Below are 19700 nucleotides of genomic sequence, written 5' to 3'. Positions count from 1 at the left end.
CTACAGCTTAATTGGAGTCCACCTGCAGTAAATTCAGTTGATTGGACATGATTTGGAAATATAATAACTGTCTATATAAGGTCCCACAGTTGACTGTGCATGTCAGAGCACAAACACCAAGCATGAAGTCAAAAGAACTGTCTGTAGACCTGCGAGACAGGATTGTCTTGAGGCACAAATCTGGGGAAGGATACAGAAACATTTCTGCTGCTTTGAAGGTCCCAATGAGCACAGTGGCCTCCATTATTGGTAAATGGAAGACGTTTGGAACCACCAGGACTCTTCCTAGAGCTGGCCGGCCTTCTAAACTGAGCGATCGGGGAAGAAGGGCCTTAGTCAGGGAGGTGACCAAGGCCCCGATGGTCACTCTGTCAGAGCTCCAGCGTTCCTCTGTGGAAAGAGGAGAGCCTTCCAGAAGGACAACCATCTCTGCAGCAATCCACCAATCAGGCCTGTATGGTAGAGTGGCCAGACGAAAGCCACTCCTTAGTAAAAGGAACATGGCAGCCCGTCTGGAATTTGCCAAAAAGCACCTGAATGACTCTCAGACCATGAGAAACAAAATTCTCTGGTCTGATGAGACAAAGATTGAACTCTTTGGTGTGAATGCCAGGCGCCATGTTTGGAGGAAACCAGGCACTGCTCATCACCAGGCCAATACCATCCCTACAGTGAAGCATGGTGGTGGCAGCATCATGCTGTGGGGATGTTTTTCAGCAGCAGGAACTGGCAGACTAGTCAGGATAGAAGGAAAAATGAATGCAGCAATATATAGAGATATCCTGGATGAAAACCTGCTCCAGAGCGCTCTTGACCTCAGTAGACTGGTCATGTACCTTGACCATATAGACAGTAGACATTAGCACACAGCCAAGATCTCAAAAGATTGGCTTCAGAACCACTCCGTGAATGTCATGGAGTGGCCCAGCCAGAGTCCAGACTTGAATCTGATCGAACATCTCTGGAGAGATCTGAAAATGGCTGTGCACAGACGTCTCCCATCCAACCTGATGGAGCTTGAGACTTATTGCAAAGAAGAATGGGCAAAACTGCCTAAAGATAGGTGTGCTAAACTTGTGGGATCATATTCAAAAAGACTTGAGGCTGTAATTGCTGCCAAAGGTGGATCAACAAAGTATTAAGCAAAGGCTGTGAATACTTATGTAAATGTGATTTTTTTGTTTTCTATTCCTAATAAATTCAAAACATGTCAAAAAAAACTTTTTTCACATTGTCATAATGGAGTATTTTGTGTAGAATTTTGAGGTAAGAGATTAATTTAATTCAGTTTGGAATGAGGCTGGAACATGACAAAATGTAGAAAAAGTGAAGCGCTGTGAATACTTTCCGGATGCACTGTATTTTTTTGCCAAATTCAAACCACAAAAGTGGCATGGAATGACTGTGAATATTGTCATTCATCCAGGCCGTTGTATTCTCAGGGCATCAATCGCTCCTGGGCCCCGTTTTACGAAGCAGGTTCAACCAACTCTGAGTCTTACCCTGAACTCTGAGTTGATCTACTCTGAGACAGGAAACTCTTGAGTTACGGGTTTCAGAACAGGTGATTTCATTTGGTTCAATCAACACAGAGTTTGTTCACTCTGAGTTAAGCGCGTGCACCACGACTTTAAAAAGCCCTCATCAATGGAGCCCCGTTCCCTCGATTCACCATGGGTGACCATGTAGTTGGTCTACATTTCCTCATCAAATGTCTTTACACTTAAGACACCACATAAAAAGTAACTGGTTTTCAGGCAATTTTCACTTGTTTCACGCACATTTTCAATTGAAATAAGTAGAAATAACAAACTTGCTCCACTGACAGATTTTTCAAATTATTTTTTTAAGTGAAATGTGATTGAAACACGTGAACATTGTCTAAAAACAATTTACTTTTAGGTGTGATTCGTTTTGATCAGAAATTAGACATTTTGACGAGAAATAAGACAAATATTGTTGGTATGATTTTGAGTTTTTGCAGTTTGATGCAGTCTGACATTCAATCTACCTGCACATTGATGTGAATGGATTTTCTGTTCACATAGTCTCCTTCATTTTCTGAAGGAGCAACGATGGGAATGTGTGTCCCATCGATGCACCCTATCACACCAGGGAATCCTAAAAGAAATTAAAATGACAAATCCCAGTGTGAGGTTGCAGCACCATGTCATTAACTGAATATGATTTATAATCATACATTTTAACTGATTTCTACATTCACCTGCAATTCTGTGGAATTCCTCCTTGATGACCCCCACGGGTTTATGTCCCGGGAACACAACGGAGGAGTTGATTCGTCTTTTTAGTGCTAGGGACACTTTTCTCACAGCTCTGCAGACGGTGGCCTTGCTAATGTTTTCTGCATCACCTACATATATTATATAAAAAACTTCTGTTGGCAAAAAACCGAAGAGCAACACACAGAATCTGGGTGGATGACAGTGGACGTCCACGGTTGGTGATGTTTTGAATGTCCTGACGGATGAGATTATGGATGTAAGTGATGGATGGTGAAGTGAAGCGGTACCGTTCGAAAAGAAAATTATCTGGAAATGATCGCATGTCCAATCTCGGCCTGTGGATAACTTCCCTACGAATGCGGAGTAGGTGTACCTCTTAGTAGTGCCTCTTCGTCTACAGCAGAGTTAGGGAACCTATGGCTCGGGAGCCAGGTAGGGCTCTTTTGATGACTGTATCTGGCTCTCAAGCATTTCTTAAAAATGTATTTTTTGCCAACATTTTAAAGTAAACATCACAGAAATGACTGTTAAAAATAATATTCAAAATCAACAACTTTTTTATGCATTTTAATTCGTCCATCTATTTTCTACTGCAATACGGCCAACCATATCTATCTTTCCTGATATTTTCCAGGTCAAACACCAAAACTCGATTATTACTGGGTAATGCTGTAGTCTACCTCGGTCATTGAGATGTCAACATGTAAATATAAACTTTTCTCCTTTAGTCAAATAGTCACCTAGCTAAAGCTGCAGAACCAAGCCTTCTGGCAAAGATGGCCAAAATAATTAAATATACTGAGTATGGTGCAAAATTATGCAGCAGCAGAAGTTGTATTAATGGCAACAAGTATTTGATTTATTATTAGACACTGCGCTGCTCACGAAAGTGTGCTGGCCACACCCCATTGGCGTGGGGTAGTGTGCCTGGTCTACGTAATTAGAGCCCATTATATCTAAAACTGTTGGTCTTACATAAAAATGCACACATTTTATTCCATTCAATGTTTAAAAAAATGTATATGGCTCTCACAGATACACATTTTAAAATATCTGGCCTTCATGGCTCTCTTAGCCAAAAAGGTTCCCGACCCCTGGTCTACAGGGTCTTCTACAAACGGACATGCCATGGTTAAAAAAACAATGCGACACACAGCACACCTTGAAGAAAAACGACCAAACTGGCTTTAAACACGCGCGACAATGAATGAATCACACCGTGTGTAGCGTAAGAGGGTGGAGACAGAAAGAAACTCGAGGTTAATTGAAGAAAACCTGGTCCCGACCAGGTTATGTTCACAGAGTCTGTAAGTTACCTCTCTCTGTGAAACAGGCTGGAGTTACTCCTCTGTCTCTGGTTTGACTTACCTCTCTTTGTGAAACGGAAAACTCAGAGTTTCCCTCATTTCAGGGTTAACATACTCAGAGTTTTCACTAAACCTGCTTCGTGAAACGGGGCCCTGGACTGTTCGAGTTGTCTTAGGTCTCAGGTTTGAGCAGCCTTCATCATTCATGCTCAAAGACGAGATGTGACACCAGCCAGAGGATAGGCCAGTTGTAGTTTGAGAACTTGGTGCAAAATCCAGTGTACTATAATATTCATAGTCCAGGAAATATAGTCAAATCGATATTACACATACTGGAAATTTTTGCATTTAGGACAGACATTTATCAGCTTGTCTTTTCAGCCAACCTTTTCATCCTTGTCATTGAACAAATGGCTGTCAATTGGTTCCTTCATGGTAATTTTAAGTATGTCCTTACACAGTTTGATTAGGTGAATGTTATTAGCATAGGAGGGTGTGCACCTGAAGTGTAAACAGCCTTGGGCCATTAAAAACCACCACTTGTGACAGTTAGTTGCAAAGTATCGCATGGATCTAAATAATAATTTGTGTCACATGGGAGAAATAGCAACTGGCTTCTTGAGCAGATCCTGGTGTCTGGTTTTGAGGGCTGGTAAAGCCTCATCAATTCGCCACTCTTAATCATAGCTGTGCACAGGGCTCCAGAAATGTATAGGAAAACAAGTGTTTGTTTGCTTCTCTTACATCAGCAGCAAATCATTTGGTGCAAGGAAGAAGGCCATTTGTCTCGCACACAACAAACAGAGTCTTGCAATGTTTGAAGTCGGGGGTGTCCAAAGTACAGCACGTGGTTGCGTTTTTTTATAAGATAATTTAAAGGAAAACTGCGCCTAAAAAAATATCCACAAGCCTTATGTGGGACATGAACACATTTCTTTCTCTTTTAACGCACCTATTCCGCCTATAAAGCCATTTGAAAAAACCCTCCGAAAAGCACCAACACCTCTTCAGTTCAGCAATGTGACGTGCATATTAACGGAAACACAGCCACATTGTTTTTATTATTAATATTACTGACTAGCTTCACCACACACACGCACACCAGCACCTTGCTCACAATGCCTCAGGCCAATACCAAAAAATAACGTCACATGTTGGAGCTGCCGCCACCACTGCTGTGTTTTTGTTTTGGAGTTTAGAAAAGTTAACACTTGGTGTAGAGTTCCTTTGTATGTCGCTATGTGAAATCAATACGCCCAGGAAGATTCCAGTAATAATAAAGTTCCAGTAATACTTAAAATACAGCAAAATAAAGTATGTGCCTGTTACTACATGGTCACAGCATATTCAGTATATAAAATCATAAAACGTTGTTGGTTTTTCTAGATGTTTTCAAGCTTTGTCAGCAGAACAGGTGTCTCCCAAGGTGTACATTAACTGCAGGAAAAGGCGAGTTCAAGTCTCACATAAGGATTGTGGATGATAGGCAAATCGTTTTAAAAAAGGTGCAGTTTAATGCAAAAAAAATAGGGATGATCCTATATCAGCATAAAAATGTGATACTGTTTTTTTTTTTTTTTTTTTGCCCAATAACAATATTACAAAAATGCATTTGTGTTCATTCCACCACAAGAGACAGGTCATGTTACACATATTGGTATCAGGATCAGAGTTGGGCAATTTATATAAATAAAATATATAGTATATAACTTTGGGTAAAATTGTTGATTTTGTTAATACTTGGGTTGTTTATATTGTTTATTTTTCTATATTTTGTATTTTGTACTGCTTAACTGATTCTGTACTCTTGCTGCTGTGCAATGCAAATTTCCCCACTGAGGGACGAATAAAGGCTTATCTTATCTTATCTTATGGGCATATCGGTTTTCGGCAAAAACGCCAATCTCGGACATTCATTCATTCATTTTCTACCGCTTATCCTCAAGACAGTCGCGGGGGATGCTGGAGCCTATCCCAGCTGTCTTTGGGCGAGAGGCGGGTACACCCTGGACTGGTGGCCAGCCAATCACAGGGCACATATAGACAAACAACCATTCACACTCACATTCATACCTATGGACAATTTGCAGTAGCATGTTTTGACCGCCGTTCAGCCCCAATCTGGGACATCCCTAGAATAATGGAAAAAATAATGTTATTTTAGTAGCACAAAGTTAAAATATGAAAGAAAAAATCCATTTTTTTAAGTCGTTATATTATGACACACAAAAAACAACATAGTTGTCCATTTTGGAAAATTTGTTTTGGGAAAATTATTATGGGAATAAAGTCATATTATTGGAAGAATAAGTACTAGAAGAATGTTGAATTTTGTTTGTTTTGGCGGCAAACTAGTTAAGAATGAATCAGCAGGCAAGTGAGGCACTACTTTTCAACCAAAGTCTTAATCACTTCTATGCCTTCTGTGCTCCTGTCAGGTTTTCACGTTGGCAAAAATCAAGGAGCACTTCAATGACAAAGATGTCTTTTCATAAGAGTAGTGGCATTACTTTGACTACTGCATTTGTTTAAGCCAGCAACAACCTCCACGCAGGCCCAAGTCGGCTGATTGATGCTCTATTATCTGTCGCCTTGGGTCACACCGCCTGCGGGGATGATAATCAGATATTTTTTAAAACTTTGAAAGCTAATTGTTTTTTTTCTTGCCTCTTGATATCCCTCTCCGGCCTGCGTTCTCCCCCTTGCACGCTAATAGATTTGACAAACGCTGGCCAAGTGCGAAACATGAATCTGTCTCCCAGCAGCATGAGAGTGAGGGAGGGCAAACGGAGTGAGGGAATTTTGTCATTCCCATGGTAACCACGTCCCTAGGACTTTCCTGAGTCGCTTCCTATCTGGTCTTGTATTTCTTTTCAATTTAAATCCCATCTCAGCTGCCGTCATTCATTTGCACATCGAATGGACTGCTTTAGCTCTTTGTCACACAGATGTGCCTGAAATTCCCCCAAAAGGGAAAGTGCCTGGTTGAGAGAACACGCTGGACACTTTGCTCTGAGATCACCGTCACAATATGTTATTGTGTTATTAATGTGACACAGCTTGGACAACACCCTCAAAGCACGTGTGTATCCTTGCATGACTGCTGATTGTGTGAGCCTCCTGTCTGGTGTCCACTTTCTGTTTCTGATGCTTTCTTTGTCTGCTGACACGGATGACCATCACATTTTGGTTGAATTGAGGAAGCAGATCGGTACAGGTCTGGATGATGTCATGTCAGTGGGTCTGTTTTTTTCGGACCTATAAATGTAGTTAAACAATGCCAAAGTTTCAGATAATGAGGTTTGCGCATTTGGAAGTGAGCTCTGTAAGAAGTTTGGAATGGCTCAAAACGTTTGGTTTTAAAAGGCGTGGTAAAACTGACACTTTGTGATGTCACAGAGGAATGGACTTCCTTATATGGGCAAACTCTGCTCCTGTTTACGTTGCTAGCAATGGCTCGTACGGGAAACACACATTTGTTTAAAATTCCTCAAGACGCCACCATCAGGTACAATTGGTTGGAGTTCCTGATTCCCTACCGCAAAAAAAATGCATTTTAATCTGTCGTTATTTCATATTGGACTGTTTTGTGAACATGGGCCAGTATGCAGCTGGACTAGCCGCAAAATTTGCTGAAGCCCGATTCCTTTCCAATGTTACTCAGTCATGTGGAAAAGTCAGATGTTACAATTCTACACTTTCAATAAGTCTCAAGCTCCATCAGGTTGGATGGGAGACGTCTGTGCACAGCCATTTTCAGATCTCTCCAGAGATGTTCGATCAGATTCAAGTCTGGACTCTGGCTGGGCCACTCCATGACATTCACGGAGTGGTTCTGAAGCCAATCTTTTGAGATCTTGGCTGTGTGCTAATGTCTACTGTCTATATGGTCAAGGTACATGACCAGTCTACTGAGGTCAAGAGCGCTCTGGAGCAGGTTTTCATCCAGGATATCTCTATATATTGCTGCATTCATTTTTCCTTCTATCCTGACTAGTCTGCCAGTTCCTGCTGCTGAAAAACATCCCCACAGCATGATGCTGCCACCACCATGCTTCACTGTAGGGATGGTATTGGCCTGGTGATGAGCAGTGCCTGGTTTCCTCCAAACATGGCGCCTGGCATTCACACCAAAGAGTTCAATCTTTGTCTCATCAGACCAGAGAATTTTGTTTCTCATGGTCTGAGAGTCATTCAGGTGCTTTTTGCCATGTTCCTTTTACTAAGGAGTGGCTTTCGTCTGGCCACTCTACCATACAGGCCTGATTGGTGGATTGCTGCAGAGATGGTTGTCCTTCTGGAAGGCTCTCCTCTCTCCACAGAGGAACGCTGGAGCTCTGACACAGTGACCATCGGGGCCTTGGTCACCTCCCTGACTAAGGCCCTTCTTCCCCGATCGCTCAGTTTAGAAGGCCGGCCAGCTATAGGAAGAGTTCTGGTGGTTCCAAACGTCTTCCATTTACGAATAATGGAGGCCACTGTGCTCATTGGGACCTTCAAAGCAGCAGAAATTTTTCTGTATCCTTCCCCAGATTTGTGCCTCAAGACAATCCTGTCTCGCAGGTCTACAGACAGTTCTTTTGACTTCATGCTTGGTGTTTGTGCTCTGACATGCACAGTCAACTGTGGGACCTTATATAGACAGTTATTATATTTCCAAATCATGTCCAATCAACTGAATTTACTGCAGGTGGACTCCAATTAAGCTGTAGAAAGATCTCAAGGATGATCAGTGGAAAAAAGATGCACCTGAGCTCAATTTTGAGCTTCATGGCAAAGGCTGTGAATACTTATGTAAATGTGATTTTTTTGTTTTCTATTTTTAATACATTCAAAACATGTAAAAAAAACCTTTTTTCACATTGTCATAATGGAGTATTTTGTGTAGAATTTTGAGGTAAGAGATTAATTTAATTCAGTTTGGAATGAGGCTGTAACATGACAAAATGTAGAAAAAGTGAAGCGCTGTGAATACTTTCCGGATGCACTGTATATCGCCATTTAGTATCAATTCCTATGCTGTTCGCAGCCAGCGGCAGAAACCCAAAGTCCTTCCAAGGACTCGGAAGTGTGACCAACCACAACGGAATAGGCCAGCCTGGAGGCAGGCCGTGGGTGTAATAAATTAAAACAGACATTAAAACATTTTTTGACAAGAACCACGAAATCCAAAGAAATACAGCTGCATAGGTGCAGATTCTGGAAGAAGTATAAAGGTTTATGTGCTGGTTATCGTGTGTAGCTGCTCTTTAGAATTCTCTTTAGAATTCAAAGGCTGAGTATAATGGTCCCCTTTAATGGTTAGCTGATAAGAATTTCACTAGTGGAACAGTCATGCTTTTCATACGCCTGGCAATATTGCATTTTTAAAAGTGCTGTAGATCATGTGACCGCATCATTGAGGTTGTATTGCATTTTAAAGGACTAAACATACTCAGGCGATATGTACGCAGAGGTACATGCAGACTTAAAGTGAAAGTCTGCAAACCCTATGCGCACAAAGTGCACTGCACACCTGTTTTTAATGTAATTCTAATTTGCAATTTTCCACTGTCGCGTGGTGGTAGAGTCCGATGGAGATGAGCTTTGAAGAGAGACTTGCAGACAAGGTATGCAAGTACCAATGTTGAAAATGGCTGGGTTATCGTTTTTGCTGTTTCATTACCTTTTATTAGTCTTCAGATTGTGACTGTATTGTAGAAAGTATAGATTAATTTAAGAGTGCATACATGTTAATGCAAGGCTGCAACATTAAAAAGACGGACATCAGGCAAGTATTACACCATCTGCTCCCTGTCACACATTTGATTACAGTATCATTCAATCCAGAAAAAGCTACGACCATTGCTCGCAGGTATTTTCTACAAAAAATGAGTAAACTGCGAGAGCAAGATGAGCAACAGTATTTCATATTGCTGCAACAAGTTGACGGAGCTTATCCAGCCTAATGTTTAGTTTGCAAAAAATGTAAATGATTGGGCCTAGAAGAATATTTTTCATATAGCAGACCAATGAGATAGAATTGCAAAGGTTGGAGTGTGGACCAGATGAGAGGTCATCTTATCAAAAGACCAGCTGGAAAATGTAATCTGCTCCTCTTCACCTCATCTAATTTCTCTTGTCCCACTACCTACGCAGATACGTGAAGTGGATCATTATGTTACAGTGAGGCTTAATAGTCAACTTTTTCTTTCACTGACCAGTCCTTGCATTGTGCGTCATTTGAGTGACAGCATTTTCAGTGTATATAATAACTCTCTGGGGGGAGTTGGGAAATGTAATATGAATAGAAAGTACTGTACAATGGGCAAATAATTAACAATTACACGGCATCGCACAAAATGTCGTACATCCCTATTTTAGTAAGTACTGAGATTTTGGTGCCATTGTCTGAGGCATCGCTACAGTATGCTTCCAGTGCGCTTCGCCTGCGCCGAGAATAGACCAGGTCGGCTTTGCAAGCTTTCAGCATACCTTTGCCACAATGTTTTGTCACAACATTTTCCGCCCCCTGGTGGTGCGCAACCATGGCCATCTCTGCACAGCCCAGTCCACCAGATTACCAAATTGGTTGCGCTGGACCACATTACCACTACATGGGCTGTGCCACAACAATAGAGACCTATGTATTACCACCTACATATTCTTCTGCCTCATGTACATAACTACCTCTTTTTCTTTTTGAGCGGTATTAATTGCGTTCATCACCACAAAACGCCGTAAAACGAGCTCAACCTGTACTTTCCAAGCAGCCAACCCGTGCTGCATCTCAATCTTGAGATTAGTTTCATCCTCCCACCACTAATGCAAATAAGAAATGTTCCCTGGCTCCAAGTCTGCAGCTTGTCATGTTTGTAATTACCAGAGGATCCACACATACGTAATTAAATCAGAAATATTGTACATTTACATTTCCCTTTTTCCATTGACATTGTGAGCTCAGGCATTCATTTTTCAGGCATTCAAAATGTAAATGTTCCTTTGAGTGAATCCTGGGTATGATGGTTGTTGGATGAGCAGCCTTTCGATGTAAATATGTAAATTGCCACTGCTGCTATGGGCCGTATTTGTGTATTTTTTTTTTGAATTGTAGTTTGAGTAGGAAAGTAGAAGACTTGAGTATAGGGGACATTTATTTCAACGTCCTTCACCAGTCATCAGTGGATTGAGGTGGGATGATATGTATGTATAGTCAAGGTTACTTGCCTCAGGTAAGTGTAGAGCAGATTTGCATCTCTTTGCTTAACTGGACTTGAAAAAAAATAGAAATCGCAGGATCGACTGCCAATCTGCTTTATTTTGAAGATCGGATAGTGTCGGCTTCTGCCACGAGATTGGGCCAATCTGGTTGGTTATTAAAATCACAATTCTAATAACAAAAGGCTCATAATAGACACAATTTGATATGTATATAGGTTCCAGGTATTACTAATAATAGATTAGATTTTATTACTATTCATGCATTCCTCATTACACACTAATTAACTACATCTGTAGACACAGCTGTCCTGAGGTAGATTCGCACCTACGGTGTCCTCCACCACCTCCTCATTCGTGTGGGCAGCATTGGAGGCAAGGCGGGTAAACGACAATGACTGAGTGGGGGTTGAACCACCAACCTTCAGGTTTCTGGACAACCTGCTTTAACTCTTGAGCCACTGCCACCCACTTCATCAAGTATTGTACAATATAGGCATAATTAGTCAGTAAGTAATAATAATAAATGGTTATTAATAATATTACATTTACACTAAGCTCATCAATAGCAATACATCCTCCATGCTCCTACTCTGAGCTGACGTCCACTAGCCCAGAACTACCGTACTATAAAATGCTATAATTTGAAGCAGTTCATGCACATGCATGTGTTTTTTCCCGACGAAGGGCCATCGCCACCTCATGGCCTGGCATGCGTCATGCCAGTTCAGTTTGTATGCTCCCCTTTTGTTCTGCTTTTCGGTCTTTAGAGACTTGTGTTGGTTCTGCTTCATCATTCACTAAAGATTGTGAACCTCATGACCTCCGGCAGGACTCTTGGAACATTTCCACTGAGGTCACATGAACCCGCTTTTTGGTGAAGTTAGATGCAAAAGGTTTAGATGCAGGAGGGGAAGCTTTGTAACCTTGCACTTCCTCCTGCTGAGCCTCGGCATCCTGTCGGGAAGCAGCGTGCAAGCCCAGAATCCCAATCAGGTCTTCAAAAGCAGGGAAAGGGGATGTTTTTTTCCCGTCCTGTGCTGCTGCTTAAAGTTTGCGCACACGTCCAGTTGAATTTGCAAGCTTTGCCACCTGTCTGTCGTAATGGTACACCATCTGTTTAGCAGCAGGTGATAACTGATGAATGCTGGAGAGGGAGAGAGTGCAGACGTGATGTGCGGTCCTTCCTGCTGTTTCACATGACAAAGATTCTGTACAAGTTTTATGTTTACAGCTGATTAAAAGCCTATCTACAGTATTTATCTCAGAACTCCTTGTCCGCTTTGCTTTAAAAAGCCCCCTAAAATGTTAGCATATGCTTTTATGCTGCGCTATTAGAGCGAAACATGATAGTGATCTTTATGATGTTAATCAGGTGGTGATGTATTCCTGAAATTAAATCTGCCTATTGATTTTGCTTCAACAAAACTGTAATTACTTTGTCTGTGTGTAAAAGTAGTGGCATGGTCATGCTCTGTATGCCGCAAGGATTTAGGTGTGTATTGTCTTCTCTTCGGCAGAAGCCAAGGTCAGACAAAGGAGGTCAGCAAGGTTGCAGGGTCAATAACAAAATGAGCTCTGGAGTCGGATCTGCATCGGCGTCTGCATCGCAATAACTTTAATGGCTCCTCATCAAGCGCATATCGGCATGCATTTGTGCTGCAATGTTTAATTAAGCGAGGGAGACTTTTTGTCTTAATAGCCTTCCTCTGCAGCTTGGCACATTGAGAATGCATTGATCCACTCTGCTTTCAAGATGGCTTACTGGGCTGCTTTATGAGCTGTTTTAATGCTAATCTCATTTACTGTAAAGGGACACAGCTAGCTGGAGGTGCTGGTCCCTATAGTTAAGTTTTCAATATTGTCCACTTGCTATTTAACTGCTAGCTGAGGAGCACTACACAGCTCATGGCTCGAACATTTATTCAGTGTTATGTGTCAAGGCACTGCATGTTACACGGTGGAAGGATTTAAACCTCCTCAAACTAGGATTATTCTTTCGACATAAAATAACACCCATATAGTCACCTTGTACTACATAATATAGTAGCTATAATCACAAAGAAAATAGGACTCACACATGAGCCTTACAGTATCGTAATGGTGGCTTTAAATGGCTTTACACTTTTCCTACCCAATATAGTAGCTATGTATAATAAGAGTAAATAATCCCTTTAAGGAAGTGACATTGGAGGCTGACAGTTGGGTTTGTGGCTTATGACCCCAACAATATCAGGTGTTATTTTGGTTATTGTGTTGTTATTATTGTGCTGGTTGTGAGATCATTTAAACTTTCAGTAAATGCCTTTTATGGGATCATGTGTGACCGTACTCTCACCAAACAGACACCTAGTGGCCAAATTGGAATACTGCATTCACAATCAGATTACTACTTCTGCCTTGTATTTGTATTTTAGTTCATTTAGTTAGTTAATGTAGCCATTATTTACTTAAATGCTTAATTTAGGCCAATAAAAAGTAGAAGTCTGAAGTCATATTTTTGCGACATATGTGTATATATTATTTTACTTAAATACTATCCTCACCATACACTTCGTTTGGGTTCCAAAGAACATTCAGAATAATCTGAGGCCAGTGAGTTGGTTTCAAGAGTTTTTGCAGCAGATTCTTAACAAGAGAGAGCACGCCTGTCATATAGTTGATCTTTGACTAATGTTTGTGTCGTACTGTAGGTCTTTAACAACAGCAGAGTCTACTTCCTGTGTGTAAAGGCCTTATATTATAAATGTTAGCTCCGGCTAACGTTTAGTCTCTACTTGCTAACTCCGCAAATGTTAACTTCCCTTTAAAGACTATAGTTGAGTTCCATTTCATGTGACAGCCATTATAAATAACTTGCATTTAAACCGTTGTGCTAACTTGATGCTAGTTCACATTGAAAATCCCATATACATGCTAGCAATTGGCATTAGCAAATTTTCCAAATACATAGGTATTCTTTTTTTTTTTTTAAGAACACTCCAATTTTTCTGGAGGAAAACACATTCAACATGTTAATGACAGTAGACGTGAGGAATTAAAATATCACTACATAGCGTTGTTGCCACTTTGCACCCAGCATCTGTTCATCTCATCCTAACCGCTGATGACACCGTAGACATTCACCTGGCTTGCGTAGCAGCACAATAGCTGCCGTTGTAACGCCACTCTACTTCTGCTGAAGCACGTCATGTTCCGCTCTGTTCCATAACAATGAGTCACCGTTTTGAGTGATCCGGCGCTCGTATCCACTCCGCTGACGTGTGCTGCCAGCCAGACTGCGCAGGAGACTGTGAAAAGATGCAACATCTTGACATCATGTGAAGATTACAGTGCATTCTTAGAGATTCTACAGAGATGACAAATGGATGCAGACTCTGCACAACAATCTTGCGGTCCGCCGTATGCGTCTGAAGCATGCAATCTCTGACTCAACAGGAGACATGGCTAGGAAATTGCAAACAAACAGCACTTCCTCCACTATATACACACAATTATCACAAACACTTGTGATACTGTAGATCACCTGGACTTTCTAGGTTTTGACTAATTATTACTACCATAAATGCTCTAATGGGTGACACGGCGGTCTAGTGGTTAGCGCGCAGACCTCACAGCTAGGAGACCACGGTTCAATTCCCACCCTCGGCCATCTCTGTGTGGAGTTTGCATGTTCTCCCCGTGCATGCGTGGGTTTTCTCCGGGTACTCCGGTTTCCTCCCACATTCCAAAAACATGCTAGGTTAATTGGTGACTCCAAATTGTCCATAGGTATGAATGTGAGTGTGAATGGTTGTTTGTCTATATGTGCCCTGTGATTGGCTGGCGACCAGTCCAGGGTGTACCCCGCCTCTCGCCCAAAGACAGCTGGGATAGGCTCCAGCACCCCCCGCGACCCTCGTGAGGAAAAGCGGTAGAAAATGAATGAATGAATAAATGCTCTAATTGTAGCCAGGGTGTACTGCAAAGCGGACAGGGTGTTAATTAGAGAGAGACTCATATTTCTAAAATTTGAAAACTCATAATCATTTCATTTTGTAACTTAAAATGAAGGGAAAACGGACCATATGCTCATTTATTAAAAAGTATACTGTACAAAACAGCCGCAACAGAGCCAATGTTGTAATAGTGGTAAGGAGCAAACTAAGCTGCTCAGTCAGCATTAACAGCGCTCATGAGATCAGCGTAAACAATAGTACAAGTACAAAAGGCATGGCTTTCACACCCGCAGTTGAGTAGTATAAAAAGTACTCTTGAAAAATGAGTGTACTTGCATTTCTATGCCATAGTATATTATTGCATTAATGAAAAAAAAATATGTCAAAATTGACAATAATAATTTGTAAAACAATTATTGTCCAGCAAAATAAAAAACACATGGAAGACTTTAGTCTATTCATTTTCAATGGAAGCTGCACGACAGTAGGATAGCACCCAGTAGGACAGCTGACATGTAGCAGAAATCAGACAGATGGTCTTTGGCTGTCTCTTCTCATTTTAGCGCTTTTCATTCTACTCTAGCTCTCCACCGGTTTATTTCTCCTCTGGCTTTGACCTCCACCAGCGAGTTCTTGTTGCCATTCACAGACACCGGTGATGTGTAGAGATGCAGTGACAAGGAGAAGACATTAAAAGTTAGGGAAGTTAGCAAACCCTAAGAATTCCAGAGCTGCCAACATATATGTATATACTGTTCTCAGGGAAAAATTGAGGTGAATTCCCCCGGTGTCTGTGTGTAGCATAGGGTGACCAGATCAAAAATTTTTTTTAATTAAATTTAAAAAATTAAATTAAAATTAAAAAAAAAATCATCTCAAATTACTTTTCAATGTAATGTGTCGCTAAAAGGTTTGCTGTTGCCGTGTGTTTTGCTGTTTGTTTTAAGTGGGCGTTTCTTTATTAGTGGGTGTTTCTTTAAACGGCATTGACTTCCCTGCGTGTGTGTGCCCGGCTGTTGATTGACAGCAACCCCTGCCTATCACACAGCACACAGTCACACCCACCCACACACACAGCCTGTGACCTGCCCTCAAGATAGCCTCCACTGTGTGTTGTCTGCTCTCCTCAGAACAAGATTTTAGACGCACGTTTGAAAATTGGTGACTGTCAATCAGAAATGCGAGTCAATTTGCGGAACATTAAAATGTGGGACAGTCCCGCACAAATCAGGAATTATGGTCACCCTAGTGTAGCATGATGTGAAATCCTCGAACCACAGCCTCAAACTATGATTGGTCAGTTGGTAAAATGATTTCCTGGGTGACAAATGAGGGCAGCCAGACAACATCTTCTCCGATTTCAGGTCAACAGTTGCAATAAGCCTTTGCAGTCTTTGATTTTTAACGATGTCGGGGAGGATTAAAATTTACACAGGGTTGGCGGGCCTGGAATTATGTACATTTTAACGATAACTGTGTCCACCAGACAACTCATCTTTTTGTAATTGTAATCTACCAGTTGCTATTATGCTTACCCTGCAAACCTGATTAAAAATGAAGTCAACAACTATATCTTTCCAAATGCATGTCTTTAAAAAGAGCTGTTATATTCAGTGGCATCTTTGATGTTTTGCTGGGTTTTATAGTCGAAAGAGGTGGGTCTCATTACGTGCTACCACATAGATTGTGGATGGACACAATTTCAAAAATAGATCAGTTTTCCTTTAAACTAAAACTGTAGATACAAGCACCCAATGATTTAAAAATGAAAATAATAAATTGTCAGGGGTGTCCACATTTTTAAATACCACTGTATGAGTATTTGGGGGCATGTTTGCCCTTTAATGGAGCTGTCAGCAAGAGCAACAAAGCAAAACCACTGGCATATTTGCAGTAAGCCTCTTGGTTGGTGCACCCGGGAGTAACCTTCCCTCTGATTGGGCGACACAGATGGAGGCTCACAACAGATTTGATGGCTGACTTTTTTGTTTTAAGAGGTTCAGTTGGAGGCTGCTGCACGTGCATGCAAGTGTGAAGTGGACGAGCTTATTGAGGGATGAGGTGGAGGAAGGGAGGAGGGGTAATATAAGGTTAAGCTTTGGGTGCAGAAGAGAGGGAGTCTATTTAAAGGAAACCACCTCCCTGCTCATGAATGATTCAACAACAGTACGCCCCTCCCCCATGTCATCAAGATCAGCTGGAGGAAGAATTGGCTCGGCCAATGGGATTACACTGCCGGATTCTGTGTGTGTGTGTGTGTGTTTATACACACACACACACACACACACACACAGCTGAGAGTGTGCAAGCCAGGACAAGCAGCAGCAGCAGCTTCTGTGTTTGTGTGCAGAAAATGTAGGCCAGCCGTCTATTTTCCCTCCCTCTGTCATCTCTCGCTCTCTACCCTTTTCTCCCCTCTGTCTTTTTATTTGCTAGCTGAGCTTGCCATAGCTGCAGTCGCCACGGTGACGGCTGCCATTGTTGCCGCAGCCCCACTTCCGTATTTACCGAGGCTCGTCTCTCTCCATCTTCCATCACTGTGCATCTCTGCTCGCCATGAGGATTTCTATAGGGGTCATGTAACCTCCCTGAGGAACTACAGTTTGCATCGGTGTGTGCGTGTGTGTACGTGCTTGTGTATGTGTGAGAGAGAGAGAAAGGTGCGCTTCAGGGTCCAGCCATGAATTCCTGTTGGAAAATCAAGATTCAGGTACATTTCTCGCTCTCTATTGTGCACGTAGCATGACATGTGTAGCTCCTCATCCTGACAAGTAGATGGTCATAGAAAGCTGGTTGTTATGGTGAGGCCCTCTGTTTCCGTGGTGATGGCAGAGCGATAACAGCAGTGCCACAAATGTGTGGTTTTGCAGCAGTTAAGTGGCTTCTCTGTTTTGTTGTGCTCATCTTTTGTTTGCTGGGGTGTTGCATCACCGCAGTAAACCGTGTGATGGTCCATTCCTATGCATGCATGCACGCTTGCTGTTTGTTTGTGTTTGTGCAGTATACTGTAGCATCTGTCACATCCTCAGTGTGAAAGCTTGACCCACTTTCTTGCCCCTTACCCTTTTTGTTCTGGAGGATGGGAGGGCGGGGTGCATGGTGTGCAATTCCGTACATTCAAGTCAGCTTTATTATTAATATCTAAAGGCACACGGTGCAGCACATTACGGAAACTGAAGCACATGTTAGCACGCTCTTGAGTGACTGAGCCAAGGATAAGCGAAGGAGTCGGCTACCTCTTTGGTGACTTCTGCACTCTACAGCTCAACTTGCTATTGGTGCGTTTCCACTGGCAGGCACTACCTAAAGGTAGAAGCAGGTACTATATCTAGTACCTGATCAGCTGATACAACATAGGTAATATAGATTGCTGGTCGCTTATTGGTTGAAAAAGATTTACTGAGAAGTCGCAGCTAGAAATACCAACGCTAACTCACTCTTTTGTGGTGTCTTTGAGCATTTAGGTGGTTTACATCTTCGCAGATTAGCACCACCTACTATGGTGGCTCCAATATCGCTTGACGTCTTTTTAATAAGAACATGCAGAACTCCTCCACAGTTACCATGTTTGTTGTCAAAAACAATATTCTTCTTTTGTGGGTAAAACGTTTGCCCCAAAGCAGTGCCCTCTGGCAACCAAACAGTCTTTGCAATGCAATGGCAGCAAAGAAGTGTAAGGTTTTAACAAGGGATGCTCAGATTAAGGTTTTATGCTGCAGATATGATATTGGCCAAGGCCACCAGACAATTCCAAGGGCCCTTGGCAAATAGGTAATTATTTTAAAACATTAATGTTTGGCCGCATTGGTTGGTTTTTTTTACATTTATGGTGGTAAAATAGACGCAGACCAGTAAAATGCACTCTAATGTAAACAAGGCCCACCGACTTGAGCATCTTAAATGGGACCTATGATGCTTTTTCCACTTTTCTGACCTATAAATGTAGTTAAACAATGGCAAAGTTTCAGATAATGAGGTTTGCGCATATGGAAGTGAGCCCTGAAAGTTTGGGATTGCTCAACACACTTGGTTTCACAAGGCATTGCAAAACTGTTCCTTTGTGATGTCGCAGAGGAGCAGGTTTCCTTAAGGGCATGACTGTAGACCAGATACACGCTCTGCTTCCCCCATCCTACCTTTTTGCTTGTCTGTTTACGAGGGCGGAGGTTATTGGAGTTGGTGATACACAGCAAGAGAAAAATATTTTCATCTGTCAACGGCATTTGACACTATTGTTGTGAACATGAACGTGAAATATCTGCCAAACTGTTGCTGAAGCCTGAAGCAGCCGCTTTATTAATGCCCGACCGACGTATGTCCACGGAGATGGAGAGAATCACAGTGCTCACCGATTTCTGGTAGTCTTGCAAAAAACGTCTAATAATCACATTTCCACTGCCGATGTTTTGCCAAGATTGTCAGCAGTTGGTAAACACAGCGCCCTCATGTCCTGCTTCTGAGGTCCACGGCACCAACAGTGTGTGGTTAGGAAGTACTTTGGGTGTGTGGCCAATCACATGGAGTGGGCTTGCCGGGAGGCAGGCCGTGGGTGGAATAAATTGAAACAGACCATTTTGGCCAGAAGCACAAATCCAAGGAAATACAGCTGGAAAAGGTGGAGATTCTGGAAGATCTAGAAAGTTTTCTGTGTGGATTATTGTGTCTAGCTGCTCAACTCGATACAAAGGGTCGAAAAATGAGCATATGTCCCCTTTAAGAGTTACCACCTTCTGACAGTTGTGTGCTTGCCTTGTCCAAACAGAGAATAGACGATCCTGTAAAGTGTGTGTGTGTGTGTGTGTACGTGTATTTGCATGTGTGCTGGCTTGAGAGTTTAATATTTAACTACCTCCATGGCGCCACTACTTGTTTTTCAGTTAAAACACCAATAAGATATGAAGATACTATCATGCATACATGAACTCACTAACCCCTCAGCAGCTCTTTCTTTGCTTATTGTGCCACTGGCCACTTGTGTCAAAGCGGAGAGAGCAGGCCAATCTCCCCACCGTTCT

At 42.0% G+C, this 19700-nt stretch overlaps 1 protein-coding gene across 9 annotated transcripts in view; it reads left to right on the top strand.

The window, feature by feature from the left end:
• Nucleotides 1-19700, top strand: part of marchf8 (membrane-associated ring finger (C3HC4) 8) — a 77178-nt gene that overhangs the window by 31003 nt on the left and 26475 nt on the right. For 2 of the 9 annotated variants that reach the window (XM_078787401.1, XM_058057973.2), the window contains exon 1: nt 17047-17395. The exons of 5 other annotated variants lie outside the window; for them this stretch is intronic. In XM_078787401.1, the coding sequence (XP_078643527.1) occupies nt 17366-17395 (30 nt within the window). In that variant the 5' untranslated portion in view covers nt 17047-17365. Of the gene's footprint in view, nt 1-17046; nt 17396-19700 lie in introns of those variants that run through there. 2 more of the 9 variants (XM_058057978.2, XM_058057977.2) reach the window with 2 other exon arrangements.

Source organism: Doryrhamphus excisus, linkage group LG20 (assembly GCF_037039965.1).
Source record: "Doryrhamphus excisus strain RoL-2023G ecotype Guam linkage group LG20, RoL_Dexc_Guam_v1.1, whole genome shotgun sequence".
Classification (NCBI taxonomy): Eukaryota; Metazoa; Chordata; class Actinopteri; order Syngnathiformes; family Syngnathidae; genus Doryrhamphus; species Doryrhamphus excisus.
The sequence above is the reverse complement of the archived record's forward strand: the minus strand, read 5'-3'. Positions and strand labels throughout refer to the sequence as shown.